This window comes from Odocoileus virginianus, chromosome 7 (genome assembly GCF_023699985.2).
Source record: "Odocoileus virginianus isolate 20LAN1187 ecotype Illinois chromosome 7, Ovbor_1.2, whole genome shotgun sequence".
NCBI lineage: Eukaryota > Metazoa > Chordata > Mammalia > Artiodactyla > Cervidae > Odocoileus > Odocoileus virginianus.
The window spans coordinates 27143693-27162785 of NC_069680.1; the positions used below are offsets into that span (position 1 = coordinate 27143693).

The 19093-nt window shown below is 49.4% G+C and overlaps 1 protein-coding gene across 1 annotated transcript in view; it reads right to left on the minus strand.

Moving 5' to 3' along the window:
* Positions 1-19093, minus strand: part of DHX32 (DEAH-box helicase 32 (putative)) — a 49134-nt gene that overhangs the window by 1269 nt on the left and 28772 nt on the right. Inside the window, exons 4-11 of the mRNA XM_070470397.1 lie at positions 17523-17895; positions 12226-12471; positions 10864-10963; positions 10614-10772; positions 3900-4091; positions 3100-3249; positions 1232-1419; positions 216-397 (exon numbers count right to left, since the gene is read on the minus strand). Of these exons, the coding sequence (XP_070326498.1) occupies positions 216-397; positions 1232-1419; positions 3100-3249; positions 3900-4091; positions 10614-10772; positions 10864-10963; positions 12226-12471; positions 17523-17895 (1590 nt within the window). The remainder of the gene's footprint in view (positions 1-215; positions 398-1231; positions 1420-3099; positions 3250-3899; positions 4092-10613; positions 10773-10863; positions 10964-12225; positions 12472-17522; positions 17896-19093) is intronic.

Sequence of the window (19093 nt, forward strand, 5' to 3'; positions counted from 1 at the left end):
CTTTGCCCTGTGTTTCTAGGCTGTCTTCTCTGCTGTCAGCGAGGCACGGACCTTTCTCAGTCATCTGGAGACCTGCCTTTCGGAGCTCTGCCCCACACAAACTTAGATTAGCAGTGGTATAAGCTGCTTATACTGAAAACGTAAGGAAACCCAAGCCTGTCATGTGTTCTTCAAGTCGGAGTTTAAAAGAAAGCCTTTTGCCCCACTACACTCACAGTTCAGGAGCGATCTCAGAGGCGATCCTGATGTAGTTGTTGTGAGCGATGCTGAATTTGTGGAAGAGGACCCACTCGGGCATCTTCCTGGAGACAGAATAACAGGACAGCGGATGCAGCTGTGCGACTTGCTTGTGCGTCAGCATCAGGTAGTTGCCCGACCCGTCCACGTCCCGGGCGATCTGAGCGGCGGTGTTGCAGAGGAAGAAAGGTGTGTGAATGTGGACATGGATGCGCGAAAATGCGCTGTTTTAAAAATTCCAAACTACTTCATAGAGAATAGTTTAAACTACAGATTCACTACATGTTTTCCATTTTCAGATACAGAAAGACGTATACTACATGTTTTGCCCAGAACTTAAGAGCCAGCGATAAGATGTTGACTAATCTCATCAGTTTCAGGGCAGCACGCCAAAACAGCATGGCTACAAAAGTGAATGTTCTGGTCAAGAAATAAAGCTGTTCCCTTCATGTTGTGGACTACACATAGACGTCCAGTGCTTTACACTTGACGTTTTGGCTGATTTAATTCCTCACCACAACCCTGTGATGCCCGTTTCCATACAGATGAGGAAACCCACACTCAAATGCCACAGTGTCTCTCTATGTGAAGAATGGGTGTGTTTCTGTAACAGGCTTTATTAACAGTTTACAGCAGATGCCTTAGGCAACCTTCGCTCCAGGAAAGACACCAGCGGGATGCTGTCTCTACTTGTTGGGTGTCACATCACCAGTTCATGGGAACAGCCAGGTGCCACGGGGAACTGCAGCCGACGTTCACCTAGGGTGCTGTAACAGCTCCCTCTGTGATGAGGGAGATCTGTCCTTTAGAACAAAGTGAACGTTCTAGCTTAGCTCTTCACTCCCTTGAGGGAACGTGTATTTAAACTAAGCATTCCATAACATAAGGGTTTTCACATCAATAATCACCCTAAGTGAGAGACTTCTGACAGGATGTCCTGAATATGTGAGAATTATATAAAGACCACACTGCAGGTGGCCTTATCCATTCTTACCTGCATAAAATAACCAGACAGAAGAGCTTTCTTTATATTCAGAGTGTTCTCCTCTGAGCCAAAGGCAGGTTCTGTGTAGGGAAGCTCAATCCGCTTGATGATTTCTAAAAGTTCAGCTCGGATAACCTCTGCCGTCCTGAGTGCTGAGCAGTTGAGGAAGTAATCGTGACACCACTTTTCAACACAGTCTAGGAAGGAACCAACAAAAGGCTGCTTAGATGTGACCTGTCACAGCTGAGAGCCCAGGCTGCACATGCTCTTATCTCTGCGTCCTCTGTCTCCTCTCCTAAAAAGGTCACCCTGTGAGCCAGTAGGACCTGCAGCGGCTGCAGGGATTCCAAGATACCACCAGCTGTGAAAAGTGCAGGCTCCCAGCACTGACCCTTCATCTGAATCACGAGGGGCAGGGAAGTCTCAAGATCAACACTTTGTCCAGCGTGTGTACAGCCAGGATGTACGTGGCCACAACATTTAATCAGGCTAGGAGGGAAGAGCTTACAGTACACATCTCTCTGCTCCATGAAAATATCTCATGTCTTAATTGTAAGAAAAAGATCACTACTAGGCTGACTTGGGAATTAATGTTCCAGTTAAGCTTGCCTACCCAATTTGCAAGTTTTATTAATATATTGAAAGTCAGTCCCCTACAGCAGTGTGAAGTTCCTCCTTCTCTCCATCTGTGACAATGGAAGCTGGACCCAGAGTCTTGCCTTGATGACCTGGGAGCGCACGTGGCCCCTGGCACGGGGACTGCAGACCTTCATTGATGGTGTCCTGTCCACTCCACTCAGGCCTGTCTGGAGCCGCGAAAGCAAGCACTTGGTCATGTGATGACCAAGGCATCCGGCTTGCTCTCCAAAGATGCTGCCAAATTCCTTGTGTACCTCGCTGACAACTTTTTCTTCTTGGCGTTCTACCATTCTGACTGCTGTCATATTTTTCGCTTCACTTTAAATACTTTTTCACACCCTCTACTGGAGCAGAGGAGGCAAGAGAAGCATTGTGGAGAACAAAGGTGAGCCTGATAATTCCCCTTGTAGCCAGTCCTCTCTGGCCGCCTCCGCACCACTGCTCTGCCCTCTTGGCCTCAGATCCCCTTCTTGTCTTTAAGGCTGGAACAGGAGCTTCCCGTGGAGGAGTTTGCCATTCCCTTACCCCTGTAAGTGGGAACATACCCACTGCGGTTCAGACACACCCCGACCTCTGCCGAAGCTTTTCCACGGGCCACTACTCCCCTGAACACCCCTTCTCTCTCCTCCCCTCCTCGGCCAAGCTCCAGTCTCCCTCAGCTCACCTGCCTCTTCGTTACTACTACCTGGAGCTGGGGGGGTGGGGTGTGTGTGTGTGTGTGAGCTGGGGGGGTGGGGTGTATGGTGTGTGTGAGTGAGCTGGGGAGGCGGGGTGTGTGTGGTGTGTGTGTGTGAGCTGGGGGGATGGTGTGTGTGTGTGTGTCTGTCTGTCTGTCTTGAATGATCCACACTCTCCATCAGCAGTGAACCTGCCGTATCATAAGCACAAGGCGCCGCTCTGACTGCTGGGCACCTGGAGACGGCAGTTCTTTCCTTCCTCCCCAGCCCTGAGAGGGCAGGGCCGTGCTGGGCAAGTCTAGGTCTCCCGTCCCAACAGGCTCGTCCTGGAGGCTGCGGGCTGAGTGCCGGGGTACGCGGACGCAGGGCCCCCTCTGTGGGAGGAGGGTGTCTCTACAGTAAACCTGTGGGTGCATAAGGCAGGGCCTGGAGCGCGGTGCCGCTCAAGTGACCCAGGGGCTCGGGGGAGAGACGGTGTTTGCTGAATCACAACTCAGCTTTGTTCTGGGAAGGAAAGGAGGACTAGGAGGTGATTTCTGAGAACGCTGAGCCTTCACTTACGCTCGCTGGCGGCGTTCAGAGTTGTGTCCTGGTAGGCCTTGTAGATGTTGATGAGGGTGAAGTGATCTCCGTCAGGATGTAAGAACATCTTCCAGCAAGATAGGGCAGCCTCCTCCGCTCCACGGGGCAGGTGCGAAAAGCAATTAGGAGCTTTAAGACACGAAAAGTCAGAAGGTTGGCGATAATGAGCCATTCCCTTCAGCACAACAGGCGGAGGGGGGCTCACTGCTGTGTGCAGCCCTGTCCCTGTCTTCTGGGAACAACGTGTCATCCTTGTTTACTCAGAAATCAGAGCAGCTCAGGGTGAGCTGTCGTCATGCGTGTCTGTTAGCTTCACTCAGGGCTGCTCGGCACAGCGGACACCCTGCCTCTGTTACAGCGGGAGCCAGGGGACCTGGGGACTCAGAGGCCCAGGGGCTGGACCAGAACCCAGGTTCTGATGCAGCGGAGCCTCTGCTTTGTTTTGCCAGTAAAGGAATCTATCTAAACCTATAAACCAAGGTGAATGAGGTGGGAGAAGACAGAAAACACACATATAAGATTGGCGGGGGTAAGAATATTTCCAGTGATGTGTGTTTCTTGGTCAGTACCCATTACTTCAGCAAAAGCAAACTTGCTATGCTTTACCTGATTTAAGAAATTCATTGGGTTTTGATTCAGGTATTTTTCATATTAAGATAATTCTTATACTCTTCTACCTTTTCAATCTATTTGAACTGAAGATATTTCATTCCCATGTCAATGGATCTCATTTAAATCTATACCTGCTACAGGACAAAAGAACTGTCCTGAAGGAATACCTGTTACCATGGCAGCGATGGTTAGCATTTCATCGACACAGTCAAATTCACAGGATGCTAAGATGGACTTGGAGAGTTGTGGATCAAGAGGGAACTCTGACATGATGATTCCGAATTCAGAAAGATTTCCATCATTGTCCAATGCTGCCAGGTAATCTAAGTCTTCCAAAGCCTGCATCAGACTCTCTGGTGCTGGGGAAGATAAAAAAATTAACAATTAGAAAGTCTCATATCACCAAGATGGGGTAACAGGTACTGGATTTTCCCTCCCACACAGAACCAGCAAATGATAAGAAAAATATGTGAAACAACAGTCTGCAAGACAGAACACCGGGCAACGAATGACATGGACTCCTGAGACGGGTCATCTCTCAAGAAGCTTTACTGCCCTGAGTTTCCAGGTTGTGGTGCTAGGAGGGTACCCGGGGGAGCTGCTAGGCTCCCCGAATCATGGAGATGGTGCTGAGGGTCCCTGGAGACTCGGGTGGTCAGAGCTTGCAGGTCAGACTTCCTGAGAGAACAGAGCTCTGCAGAAGGACTCAGATGGATGAGGGCCCCTGGAAGAAACCGCTCCAGGCCAGGAGGGACACAGGATCCATGGCAGGTGCACACATGCGGTCCAGGACAGGCCTGTTCCCACCAGCCAGGCTGCCAAGCCTCACGGTTCATGGGGCTCTGGGGAGGAGATAATAACTACGCTCCCCCCGCCCCACCCAACCCCATAAGCGCAGTTCCAGTGCCACCCACGTAAGCCTGAAATCAACCCCTGAAAGGATCATCCTGCAGCCCAGGGCAAGCTCGAGAATACTTATAGGAATATGAAATGTCCAATATCCAACGCAGTGAGATGGACAATGTCCGGCATCCAATAAAAACCATGTGGTAGGAAAATATAATCCCACAATAAAGAGAAAAATTCACCAATCGAAGTTGACCCAGAACTCACATAGATGACAGCAACAGGAGACAAGGAAGCTGAAAGAGCTATTTGCCATTTGTGCCTTTAGGGACCCCGAGGCAAGGGTGAGGCCTCGAGAAGTCACAGTGCCCAGGAAGTAAACAGGTGGGCTCCTTAGAAAAAGTATTTAGTCCAAAGTGCCATCAGCATTTTTGGAATCAAAAGTAACACCTGACCTGCCCGAGAAGGTGCATCTCGGATTAAACAGGGCAGGAGGGGCTGGGAGTGCAGACTTAATGACTGAGAGCTGTTTAGAAACCAATTTCCATAAGTCAGCAAAGCTGCTTCGTGCTAAGTTACAGGATCTCTGGCAACCGTCCCTGTGAGGGTCTGGCTGTACAGCCAGCCTCTGTCTCCAGGGGGCACTGCTCCTCATTTTTACACCCTGGAGTTGAGTCGGCTGCACACACGGTGACGGGTGGAAATAACGTCATGACTCTGCTCCCGGTCCTAACAGCAGAAGGAGAGAGGAAGTTCTTGAGGGTTTTATTATGCTAGAAAGAACAAGTTAATGAATGCAGATGATACAGGTGAAGGAGCACTCATAAAAATAACTGCATAAGGTTTGCTAATATTACATTCTATGTTTTAAGCCAGCTCCCCAGTACGGCCCATAAAATTGTAGGTAAAAGCAAAAGAGTTTAGATGAGGGTTCTTTATGGCAGTGCTGTTTAAGTGTAATCCATGGTAAATAATGCTAACAAATGAAATATAAATGTTTTAGTGCCAGGCCTCTTCTTTACAACACTGCAAAATCACACTGCTTTATTCCACAGGCAATTTCAATATGAACAACACATCATTTTCATTAAGCTCTACTGCCCACAGCCGCTGTGCCCGCTGTGGGAATAGCTCACTGCAAGGCCACACGCCTGCCCCACCGCCATGACTCAGAGTCACCCGGAGGGCTACTCACACTTTCCTGCACCCTTTTCCCACGGAAGCCCAAATGCCAGGCTCCAACGTGGAATCTGCGTTTTCCTGCCACAGCACCTGCAGAAAGGCTGCTCACAGGCCCTTCGTCTGGAGTAAGGGTTGAGCCCATAGCTGGATGGAGGGCTCAGCGCTGAGCTGAAGCAGGAGCGCAGGTCTGATGGGTCCAGGGCTCTGCGGTGTCATTTCCAGAACCAACCGCCTCACGTGGCATCTTTCCGATAGCCTTGAAAAGTCTGCCAAGATTTTTGATGTGAAATAGCAGGGCGTTCCCCTCCGTCACGGGGACCTCCACTCACGTGCTTGGCGGGGGAGAGAAGAGTGCAGAGACGGAGGTGGGACGCTGCGTGCCTGTGCCGTTCAGCCTCTGCCCTCGGGGGTGCCTGAGGCATGGCTTGGGGTCACAGGGCACCCCACGTCCTTATCCGGACACACTTGGGCTGATGCTAGTTTGCGTGCCATCACTGGCGCCACCTGCAGCCAGAAGAACTGTAAAGTATGGTAAATTGGTTTCTGACAGCATCAGAAATCCTGTCACAAAGCAAGAGCATATCGGAGCGCCACTGCCCCAGGGGGACAGCCGGCTCACCCCGTCCAGGCCCTGTGCCTTGTAGGCCTGTGAATTACACGCACACGTATGCAGATGGACGTGGAGAAAGAGAGACAGCTGGACAGGGCGGGAGGGCCTGGCGGGATTTAGGACTGGATGGGCATCGTATGCACCCAAGTAGGGCGCCCATGGAGCGGAGAAACGAAGAATCATGACGGTGGCTGGTTGGGTGGTGTAGACTCTCGGAAGTCCTGCGAATTTCAGGCAACAGGAGTAAGGGAGAGGAAGGGAGGGCCCATTTCACTTAACTTCACAAGGATAGGCTCATAAATCCTGGCATGTGCCGATCCCCTACTGTTACACAGTACATAGAGCACCTCTGCATTAACGATCTCATTTGCACCTCTTAATAACTCCATGACACAAGAGGGCAGACCCTCCGTCCTCATGTTACAGATGGGGAAACGGTAAGCCACTTGCCAAAGGCACAGGGCTAACCAGCCTCTTTCCCCGGCTGTGGAAGCAGCCTCTGGACCAGCCTTTCTGCTGGCAGCTGTTCGAACCCGTCAGCCGTCAGCATAGCTGCCTCCAGGCTTGTCTTTTGGCTCCAAAGCCCAGCTCAACTCCTCCCAGGGAACCCGGTGCGGCCTCCCAAGGCCTGGGGATCAGTACTCGTTTCTCACACCATTAGAACTGCCTCGGGAGGCTCTCCTGCAGCTTGGGGCCGATGAGCCTCCCGTGTCAGAGTTCGGGTGGACACCATGTGGGTGGTGACAGCCGAGCGTTTACTCCACGCACGGCATCGTTCTCGGGGGCCACAGAGGAATGAAGGGACTGCTCTGACAATGCTGGTGTTCGGATGAAGACACCGAGGTGCCCAGTGGGCAATACGCTCGCTGAACGTCACGCAGCTGGTAACGAGAGCCAGGGCGCTGGGTGCCTGAAATCCAGGTGTGTGTGTGCCGAGGACGGCCCTGTTTCCATCTCTCCCCCAGCTCAGTGAAGGCTGGCGTTCCCGTTCAGCCTCCACCAGCCGGGCCCAAATAACAGATCCCATGGTCTCTGGACCCACAAAGATCTGGAACAGGTTTCAAGGGCTGAAGTGCTTCCCTTCTGTGCCTTCTAAGCTCTCCCTCGGATTTTCTTTTCATTCCGAAAAATGACCTCCTCTCTGGCTCCCGAGTGGTTTTGGCACATGTCTGTCTCTTCTCCAACCTCCTCCTCCGCCGTCAAGAAACAGCGGTCGGCTCTGTGTGACCTTGGGCAGATGACGTGTGACCTCTGTGAATTCAAAAACCAAGGTGGGGCCTCCTGCCAGCGCAGGTTGTCTGGGGGCAACCGAATGGCAGACACTCCCCGCCAGGGATGGAAGGATCCACGCCAGGCTCCCTCCTGGGGCCCGTTTCCCCTCCGATCGCCTCTTCACCTGGACTGTGATATCTTCAGCCCCTTTGTAAACTCCAGAGCAGAATCTCTCGTTTCCCGCGATGAAGGAACCAGCACTTCTAGGGCACACTCACCAACCGGGCTCCTCACGTGGAAGATAAAACTGCAGAGCGTCTTGACTCCCTGATTCACAGGCCGAGAAGTCCCTGCCTCATCCCCACAAGTCACAGGTCTGGACGCTTCTTTGGGGCCCTGACCCAATCCTGCCCTTTCCTCCTTCCCCCGTCTCTGAGACGGCCCTGTCTTGTCCCAAATGCCACGTCTGGCAAGTCTGCATTTGGGTCCACTCTTCACAGATTGTTCCAACGCCAGTCGTCTGGCCGCCAACAAAACGAGCTCTGAGGCCAGATACCAAGGTGACGTCAGGCACGGCCCTGGGCTCGGCGAGGTTGACCCGCCCGTGCTGACGGCGCTTCCCTGCCCTCCCAGTGGGAAGATGCCAAGGACCACCTCATGTGGTCGGCTGGCCCTGCACTCCCTGACTCGGATCAACAGGGACTGCGTCCTCCACTCACCATGGAGGTCAGCCCTCAGCACTAGGGAAGAAAAGGAGGGATTTTTTTTTAAGCGAGCCTTGCCAAGGGACCCTGGAAGAGGGCATACAACCCACTCCAGCGTTCTCGCCCGGAGAATCCCCACAGACCGAGGAGCCCGGCGGGCTGCAGTCCATGGGGGTCGCGAAGAGTCGGACACGACTGAGCGACTAAGCACGCACGCGCACACAGGCCAAGGGAACTGGATGAATAGCCGAGTGCCGCCAAATCCGCTCCACGCGGCCCGCGGGTCCCGCGGAGGGCGGCCGCTCTGCCGCATCTGCGTATTTCACTCACGAGCGGCGTTAAATGCAGCAGCTGCAACCATCATCTTTTTCTTCTTTTCTCTTTCAAAACGATGAGTCAGAGCTAATCCACAGTTGTATTTTCCCAAAGCACAGCAGAAAACAGTTCTGTGCGTACTGCCAGGAGACAGGAATGAATTGTTTCCCTCGCCCTTTTGTTCCCTACTCTTCGGCTCTAAGCCCCACGTGCGGAGTGAGCAGCAGAGGGTGGCCACCGAGAAACCCAGCAGTTCCTCTGCTCTCTGGCTGTGCTGTGCCGCCTGCTTTTTAAAACCTCGGAAGTTACAAGGCCTGCTCTCCTTCTCGTCATGCTGGCCCGCCGATAACTACCAGCATGAAAACAAGATGCCCAGGCAATCAACACCAAAGAAAAGCAAATGAAGTCGCTCAGTTGTGTCCAGTTCTTTGCGACCCCATGGGCTGTAGCCCACCAGTCTCCTCAGTCCATGGAATTTTCCAGGCAGGAATACTGGAGTGGGTTGCCATTTCCTCCTCCGGGGACCTTCCGGACCCAGGGATCGAACCCGGGTCTGCCCTGCATTGCAGGCAGACGCTGTACCGCCTGAGCCACCAGGGACGCCCAACACCGAGTTTTCAAAAATAAAACCTGCTTCCTCCGGGTGGTGTCTGCAGTGTGACTGGCTGGCGGGCGACATGCTCTGGGCCTCCGGGGAAGACCGGAGAGACAGATATGAGTGACCCACCCTTGCCTTCCTTCTTCAGGGGGTGGTGTCTGCAGTGTGACTGGCTGGCGGGCGACATGCTCTGGGCCTCCGGGGGAAGACCGGAGAGACAGATATGTGTGACCCACCCTTGCCTTCCTTCTTCAGGGGTGGTGTCTGCAGCGTGACTGGCTGGCAACATGCTCTGGGCCTCCGGGGAAGACCGGAGAGAGACGGATGCGAGTGACCCACCCTTGCCTTCCAGACTCCCTTTCCCTCAGGGACCAGAGCAAGACCCAAGGGCAGAGGGGCTTCACCGTTTGCGAGGTAAGGGCACAGCTAAAGGAATCCTGGTTTCCCAGCCTTTCTGGACCTGATCACCCACCCCTCAGGGCCCCAGCCCATCCTGTCCAACCACTGCTGTGGAAGAAAAATGCATTCACAGTTTGCTTACATACATTTTACAACCTTACGTCACTTCCTGTGACTGCTTCTTCCTCCGAACTGCCATCTCAAGGTATGTTTATCACTAATGTATCTGTCACTTCAGCTAGTAAGGAAGGGCCCGGGCCTAACAACCTCCTCTCAGACGGAGAAGCTCTGTACCAAGCCAAGCTGGCTGATACCCTTAAAGTCAAGCCTTGGGCTTGGGACTGCATGGCTGCTATCCCGGTGATGTGCTAATTTTCCCAAGAACCTGAATGCCAGGGCCTTCTTTACACGCGTTCAGTGCAGGCCTCTCTCTCCTGCATGCCTGAGCTTCTACTGGAGAACAGTGACCCTTTTCCTGCAAGAAGAGATGGCTCCCAGAGAGGAGACGGCTACAGAGGAGGAAGGTCTGTCTTGGGTGAGACGAGGAGTTCACCTGGTCCCTCTCCTCCTGGAGATCCCACTGCTCCCCTAGGGAGGAGTCTGTTGAAAACCTTAGATTCCAAGGGTGCCCAAAATACCTGGTCTTCCAAGTCTTTACTGGCAGTTTCAATATTAAACCCCCTATGGTTCTAGGGAAGGTCTCAGCACCACCCCAGCTTGCACTGGCCTGGCCACCCGTTTCCCTGTGTCTGTGTCCGATGGCAGACAACATTCCAGTGTCAGGATGGGTTTTTCCTAGAGGGTGCTTTTTTTTTTTTTTAAACAAAATTTTTAAATGACTTCAGGGAAGTCCCATTCAGAGAAGCCTCTAGTGGAGACAATGCTTCAGGACAAAACAAAGCCCCGGGATGCTTGCTCTGCCAGGGGCAACCTGCTGTTAGGACCGGGGGTGGGCAGGAGCTAAGCAGGGCTGCAGCCGGGCGCCCTGCCGGCCCGCGCCTGCGCCCACGCCTACCAGGTCTGTTCATGAAGTCGCAGTGGCCCAGGCCTGCGATGTCCACTCTCTTCATGAAGAGCACCGTGCTTGTGAGGTTGGCTTCCTGCATCTCTGCTGGCTTCAGCGGCCGCATGTCTCTGGAGGCATATTCTTCGGAGTACAGACAGAAGAGTTTTCCTGGAAGAGACCAGGGCAAAGCGGGATTGACGCATCTGGGGGGCCAGCAGACGGGAACCGCCGTGCGTGGCTCCGGGGCCCACGGGGCTACCTGAGGGAGAGGTGCCGAGGATCTGCTTGCGGGTCTCGGCCTGGCTCTGGCTGATGGGCTGCGTGACCAGCGAGTCTGCTCTGATCCTGGGGTTGTACACCTTTGAACGGAAGGACAGTGGCTTGAGCATAGGCTCACTCAAGACCCCACGGGCTTGCTTGCCCTGCAGTGACTGCTGTTTGCAGCACCTGACTTCATAAAATGTTCTGCTACCAACTCATTCCTTTTGTATGGTATTTGTTATTGTTTCACTTGCCCTGAGATGAAAACTTCAAGAGCTTTGATAAAAGGGTTTAAGGGCTGTCTGCTTTCACTGTGGCTTCTATAAACATGAGGGCCCTGCACTGTCTGCTGGAACACGGATGCCACTTGTCAAAGCGCCACGCTGCCCAATGGGGACAGACACTCACGTGCCCGTGGACAAATCAAGATCCTCTGACAGTGCTGCGTCTCCTCAAGCTGCTATTCAAACAGACTGTGACCCCCGGGGTCTCACCTCTATAATGCATGCTGGACCTTCCCGAGCCGATCGGCTAATACAGAGCTACAGATGTCACTGACAGTGATCCTTCTCAGGTGTAGGTGTAAGTTTAAAGTTAAGTGATAAACCTGGGTTCTCTGAATGGTGGATTAATTCAGTAAGGTCAAGCCAAGCTGCTTCCGAGGGAACTTTCCTGATGGCTGGAATGGCTCTGTCACATTAATCAAGGGCACTTAGGAGACCCACAGTCTCCTGGAGGGATGAAAGCAGCACAGCACCTAATAACCGTGAATGGATCAACGCTCAGGGCAGGTTCAGTTCAGTTTACATGCTAGGACTCCAAACCCCACTGTCTTTGACAGCTTGAGCCATCCTATTTCCGTTTTTCCTAATTTTTAAGGACAGTGATTAAAAGCACACATATATATTTTTTTAAATTTAGGATGGAATTTTACCATGTCAACGATAAAGCCAAAATTTGCTAAAGTAAGAGTCAGTGTACTTGAAACTGATCTCTAGTAAATTACCTGAGAGAAGATGCTAAGTACTTTGATAAAGAGACCACCAAAAACACCTAAGACATGTATGGAAGAAAAGATTAGTTTAGAAGTCAAGTAATTTGCTTTACTAGTTGTGTTTCCTTAAAACTTTTTCTGTTAGCACCTCAATCAATTTAATTTTCCAGACTGCCAACCTGCTAATGAAAGGCAGTCACCTATGCTCAAGACTTTGGTTACTGCATGTAACAGTGCTTCTCTGCACACATGGCCAAATACAGAGAAGGCCCCAGATCGCAAAATGACAGGAACCCAAGACAATGAGACTAAATTGAGACCCTGCTCAATTTAGTTTAGGCAATTTACCTACTCAAAAATAATTACCTTTCTTCTCTCCACACCCACATCAATAACAAACTTGACTGTGTTGCTACAGATCAAAGATTCTCCGGAGCTAGCCGTTAACACCACTCGTCTCTGATAAACTGGGCATCTTTTCTCTGTTTCGTCATTTGGCTTGAACAGTGCACACTTCTCTTTTGGATACAAAGGAACAACTACCAGCTCTCCAAGATCTGGGTTTAAGTTAGATCCTTCTTGACAGACAATTTCATAGGCTTTTTCAATATCCTAAAGTAAAAGAAGAACATCATCCATGAGAATAAAGTACATTACAAACAACTTTGTCCACATTACATAAAACTATAGGCAAAACAAGGACCTACTGAATAGCACAGGGAACTCTGCTCAATGTTATGTGGCAGCCTGGATGGGAGCGGAGTTCAGGGGAGAATGGACACGTGGGTTTGAATGGCTAGGTCCCTTTTCTGTCTACCTGAAACTATCGCAATTTTGTTAATCGGCTATACTCCAAAACAAAACAAAAGTGTAAAAAATAAAAAAAAATTTTTTAAATTTGGCAAAAGATGCATAAGGTATTCACCGAAAGAAATACTTGTTGTCTACAGATATTGTTAAACATGAAAAGAAGATATAACTGTGTAAGGACATTTCTTTGGGGAAGTTAAATATGATTTATAAATGACTTCATTGCTTTTAGTCCAAAATGGCTTTCCTCTTGTGAAATGTACTGTCTTTGCCTTCATGCATTTCTCTAGCTTGAGGCAACTTCTCACATCTGTTAGCAATGACAGGGAAACAAAAGTTGTTTTCAGATCAGTGAGAATGCACCACTGTGCTCTGATGGTGGCAGAACCAAGAACTGTAAAGCAATCTCTAGGTTTCCAATAGAAGCGTATATACATACACATTTGTTCCATAATCAGGACTTTAATCTGGGTCATTCTGAAAATTATTACCCATTAGCACTTAGCATTTTAAACACAGCAGAAATGCAATGAAGCAGGCAGGAAATAATCACTGTTATTTATATATGTGCAAGATTCAGGAATTTAGAAATACTCTTTAAAAATGTTTCATTATCAAATACATTGAAAAAGAGTAAATTATGTGCCCTAAAACTATAAACAAGTATATTCGTGCAAAATGCTCAAAAAACAAGACATTTTACACAGTACTTTTCTATTAAATTTTTCTCAAATCACAACCAGATTTCTACAACCTCAAGTAAGAAAGATGTCACAATGTAATTCTTAACACCTTTTAAATTTGTTCCCAAAATTTGTTTGTTTTTTTTTTTTTTAAGGGTCTAACTACCAGATGGAGAAAGTCAATCAGTTCAGTCGCTCAGTCGTATCCGACTCTGCGACCCCATGAACCGCAGCACGCCAGGCCTTCCTGTCCATCACCAACTCCTGGAGTTTACTCAAACTCATGTCCATTGAGTTGGTGATGCCATCCAACCATCTCATCCTCTCTGTCCCCTTCTCCTCCTGCCTTCAATCTTTCCCAGCATCAGGGTCTTTTCAAATGAGTCAGTTCTACGAATCAGGTGACCACAGTTTTGGAGTTTCAGTCTTAACAGGAAGCCCCATTTCATTTTATTAGATTTTATTAAAAGTCTAAGTAAAATGATGCCTTCTGTGACTGTTATAAAGATTTGAGGCCCCTGCCCAGCACTCCAGCTCATCTTTCCTTCCCTCCATACCACCTGTCGGATGGGACTGAACTAACTCAAGGGCTTCGCAGGCGGATAGATCTGCCTGGGAAGCAGCGAGACCTGGGGTGGCCCATTACCCCAGAGACCCCAGGGAGGCAGGGCAGAGGCTGTGGCCCACACTGCCGTCACCTGGGCACCTCCTCCTGCTCACACTTCCCTTTCCTATGCAGCTGGGCTACTGGGGGCAGGTTTTTTTTTTTTTAACCAAGCAAAGAGCAGGACTACTGACTGTAAAGAATGAAAGTCTGCCAGCTGGAATAATCAGAATAAAGCTATTTATTCCAATTTTTTAAAATCATTCTAATCATGTCACATTTTCAGCAAGGCAAGCTTAGAGATTTGCAGAGAGGAGAGTAAGTCTTTGATCTGTGTCTCCCTGCATGTGGCTACTGCCCAGACCTCACAGGGACCTGGGTACGTTCCTCCTGGTGGGGAGGTGGCAACCTTGGCACACACAGCCAGCCGAGCTGGAAGCGGAGGCTTGATTCTAGCAGCCCACTCACAAGTGTCCAATCAAAATAAACCTTCAAACTGCACTGCAATAGTTCTCTCACTCTCTGAGAATTGAGGCCTATCATTTTTCATTTGCTTCCAGCTGCTAAAACTTTAGTTATAACAGGAATCTAATGTTGAATTTTGTTCCAAATGGAGAGGAAGAAGAATTTTTAAAAATCTTCGAAAAGAAAAAAAGCAGAGCAAAATAGAAACATTACTGTATGTACTTTAGGTTCCTCAAGCTCAGATGACAGAAAGTTTGGAGGTCATATCTTCAGAATTTTTAAAAAGTGCCTAAGATATTCATCTGGTATGTCAAACTGTTTACTCATTTCCTTCTGATTCAAGGTGTTCAGAGCATTTACATCCGCAGGGCTTTCCCATGATACATGCCACAACTATGGAAGATGCAGCCCCCTGCGCTGAAGGAAGACATCCGGCCCCAGGAGACAGGGCTGTGATCAGATGGAATATTTCCCAGGAAAACCGTCCACCTAAGAGCACCTTCCTGGGACCGCTTCAAGTTGCACCACCATCTGGCTAGACGGTCTCATTTGTCTTTGTTTGCCAGTTAACCTACTTCACTTTTTCTTCAGGTTAAAAGATGGTGAAGTGGTTAGGAACAACGCCCTGTAAACACACAGGCCTCCAGGTCTCAGCTGAGCCGGAGACACAGGGAGTGCGGCTCGTGGTGCTGACTCACAGCACGCGGGGCCGAGCCAGCGGCCAGGGGAGACGGCAGGCCCCTGACGTTCACCGAGCCGCAAGGTCTGAGGGCGCTTCTGCGCCTTCACACGGGTTTCTCAAGAGGAAAAACAACAAGCAGTACACTTCTGTTAGACCACTTGGGTTTGTTTTCATATGACATTTGGTTTGCTGGGGCAGATTCTAAACTTGTATATTGAAGTCAAGGAAGATTCAAACAGCAAGGGGCAAGATGGTCAATAGCTGTTAACATGGATTTCAGGGCAAGACAAAATTTTCCAAAAGACAAATTCTGAGACCATAGCAGTGTATCTGATGCCAGTTAATCCTGACATAAGGAGTGAAAAAGAAAAGTCCATCAGGATACTAAGCTGTGTTCAGCTTGTTAGGGGATAGATGGAGAAAAGAAAACCAGGTAACAGCTGTGGAATCTGGGGCTGGGCTGTGAGGAAGAACGCTGGTCCCGGAGCAGGCACGCTCTAGCTGCAGGATGGCTGCCCTGCCCGCCCACCGGGCAGCCTGCTGGGAGCCTCTGGACGAGAAGGAGACCCCCCCAGAGACCCCAGTGCTAGACTCGGCCACATCAGCAGCCGCTGCCAGGACGAACGAGTCTTCATGCTCAGAGGCTCAGAATTGCAAACTCCGCCCCGAGCTTTCCCTGCACTATCACGCGCGTGACTTAAGACTCTGCAGGACTGATGGTTTCTTAACAGGAGATGTCTTTCTGTTCTGACTGCCAGGAAGATTCTATACCCTTCTAAGCCCTGTGGATTTTACAGCTTCTACTACTATCCTAGGTAAAAATGCATCTTCTCAAGTCTGACAATTCAAAAGTCACTATGCCCTCTCTTACAGCTTCTAATAAAGAATCAAATACTACCCCCAACTCTGTTATGAGCTTTATTTTTCAAAAATCCATTTGAGAATTTCTGGTGACTCTGAAGATGTCTACTCACTCTATCAGTCTTAATTATACTGCCCCCGTCCCCAGCATTGAGATGTATGCCTTTTCTTCACCTGGCAACTCTAACTTCCAAATGCCTTAGACTCTTTAATTCTGCCCTTCCTCCTTCCTGAGACTTCACCCAGCTATACCTAAAACCTGTTTTCAGAAATCCTTTCCCTGTCTCCTTAATCATTTTATTTCTTCCCTCAGGACTTTCTTGAATATCTTGAATCATGCAAGATTAAGGAATGATAATAGAATACATCACTGGAGCAGGCAGATTTACTACTCAAGAAACTGTATAATCTCTACATGAGAAACATAAATATGCTGTGGTTTATCATATACTTGAGATTCTGAATTACTTTCTTTACAGAAACAGATAAAATTTATATTGTGAGAAAACTGTCTAAAGGTCTCAAAGCTAAAGGCTCAGTCATCCTTCATGCTGTGACTATAAGCAGAATAAACACTCTTGAAGGTGTTTCAGAAAGCGTGTGCACACTTAAGGCTCTGACAGAGAGACGAGGCGCCTGTCTTTGTTCAGCTTGTGGCTCAGCCAGTAGCAAGCAGCTTCCCTTCGGCTTCTGTTTAATCACTGGAAACGCTGCGTATTTGGGTCATGGTCTAAAGGGTAGGGCTTTTACTCTTGGAGTGAAATGACGGGTAAGGAGGAGAAGGCCAGGCAGTCAGTCTCGAAGAAGAAAGTCTAACTCTTACGATTCTGGAGGTTTTCAGATTCGGCCCTCAGAGCGGTGGGAGAGAGCGAAGCAGGGTCAGGGTAGCCGCGTGAGACCAGTGCCACCCCAAGTGGACCCTGACTGTCTGAAAGCAGCGACAGACGCTCAGGTGTACGTTGCCAGTTGTTCTTTGGGAAAGACAGCTTCAAGGGAAGGGTTTTCTCATTCATCTTTTTAAGAAAAGTGTAGGGAGACAGCCCTCTGGGTGTGCCATAAACTCCAGTGTTCTGCCTAATTCTCCACTGACGGCTGGCTGCAGGAGCACGCCCCGATTCTCCGCCAAGCACTGAGGATGTGTCTGCATCTCCAGCCCTGTTCCTGCCGTGAGGGGGCAGCCGCACCACTGTCCCCTCTGCTCAGAGGGCTCACTGCGCGCCTCTGGGGCAGCCCAGGATCCCGCCTGCCCCGGGGGAAGGAAGTCAGCTCTGGAGGTCACCCCACAAGCTCCTCGGACTCCCCCCTCCCCCTCCCCATTCCGTGTTTCAGAACAACGCCTGCTTTCAGAAGCATCTCCCCATTCACCTTTCAAGCACAGGCTTTATTTACTCTTTATTGAAGCTTCTTCCGAACTATAGAGAAATGAGGTGTGATAGAACCAAACATTTAAACAGCTAATTAGCAAACTGAAACATGTATGTTATTCAAAGCTTCCCAGCAAGGTTCAAAGGCTCCCAGTAAGTAACCTTATTGCTCTGGTAGTTAGAGTATTACTTACCTGTTCACAGGCCAGAAAGACTACGATGTCACCCTTCTCACCCGAGTGGTGAACTTCAAAGATAAGGCGTAAAATAGACTCAAAAGACTCCTTCTGAGCCCCACTAAGGTACACAACCTCCACAGGATGCTTGTTTTTCACTTGGATGAGAGGCACGTTTCCATAGTAAGAACTGAGTTTGTTGATCAGGTGAGGTGAGGAGTTAATTATGAGCTTCAGTTCTGGTCTTGCTAGTAACACATCTTTAAGAAGTCCAAGTAACACGTCAGTTGCGATGCTTCTTTCGTGAATATCATCTAAGATGATGACCCCATAGCTACCCAAAAAAGGATTGGACATCATTTCTCTTTGCAACATATCATCAGTACAATACCTACAAAGAGGAAACATTAACGTTAGAATGTTCTCATGAAAAAGATCAAACAAGAAACTCCTGACATAAGCCACAAAAATGCCTTTCCTGTATCCTTTTGTCTAAATCAGGAGCTTAAAATCTTTATCGGGGCCAAGATTCCTTTAAGCTGATAAAATCTACAGACCTTCAAAACAGAAAAATACATATAAACAAAAATTTTAAGTGCAGTTTGCATATGTTCACCCAACCTCTAAAGACCAGCACTGAACCTCAGGTTAGAGACCTCTGCCTTAAATGTTTATTACAGATATTAACAAGAGCTACACTGAACATTTGCCCTGAGTTTTTTAAACAAAAAAGTAATCTAGCAAAATACTCCTGTTGGGTACGAGTCTTCCCCTCGTTCATCAATGGAAGAACGTCGAGCGGGAGCACAGACTCTTCAGTGGAGCACACACACGTACACGGATGACCTTCCTGGCTCAGGTTCTTGGGGGTCCAGCAGAAGGACTCTGTTGGTGGCATTTTTGGGGAGATGATGTCACCAAGGTGTGAGCATAGACATGTTTGAAATGTCACCCAAATACCCACACAAAAGCACCTAAAAAGGAATCACCTATTTGAGGGCAGCATGCAAACTGTGGAGTATTCCTGGAGGAGGAAGGGGTCAGTAGTGATTTTAATGGAATTTTCTAGTAGTTCTTTTTTTCAAAAAATAATCACAAATACCTATTAATCATCCAGAACCATACAAACATCATCTTTCTGACAGTGTTCACATATCTATCTATATTATTCCTTGAGGACACCAATCCATAAACTTTATATCAAGTTAAGGTATGATTTTATTTGGCCCTGTGGACGGCAGGTCTGAACGGCTATTCTGAGAAGGGCCTGCCTGCAAGGGTGCTGCTGGGCAGGCATTTGGGAACTTAGACTTGGGCGTGTTCTCGTGTTCCCAGAACTGAGGCTTACTGTCTGTAATATGGTCTAACCTGCTTTCCTTCTGGGAGTCCGGAATTTTAGAATACAGCAGGAGGCAGAGGGTGCCCATGTGACCAGCCCCCAGCACAGACCCCTGGCACAGAGTCTCTGATGAGTTCCCCTGACAGACAGGACCGTGTTTCACACCTGTTGTCACAACTCACAGCTGGAGGGACGAAGCGTGTGCCGGGTGAGTCTACGGGGAGGGGCTCCGGGACGCCTGCCGGGTTCC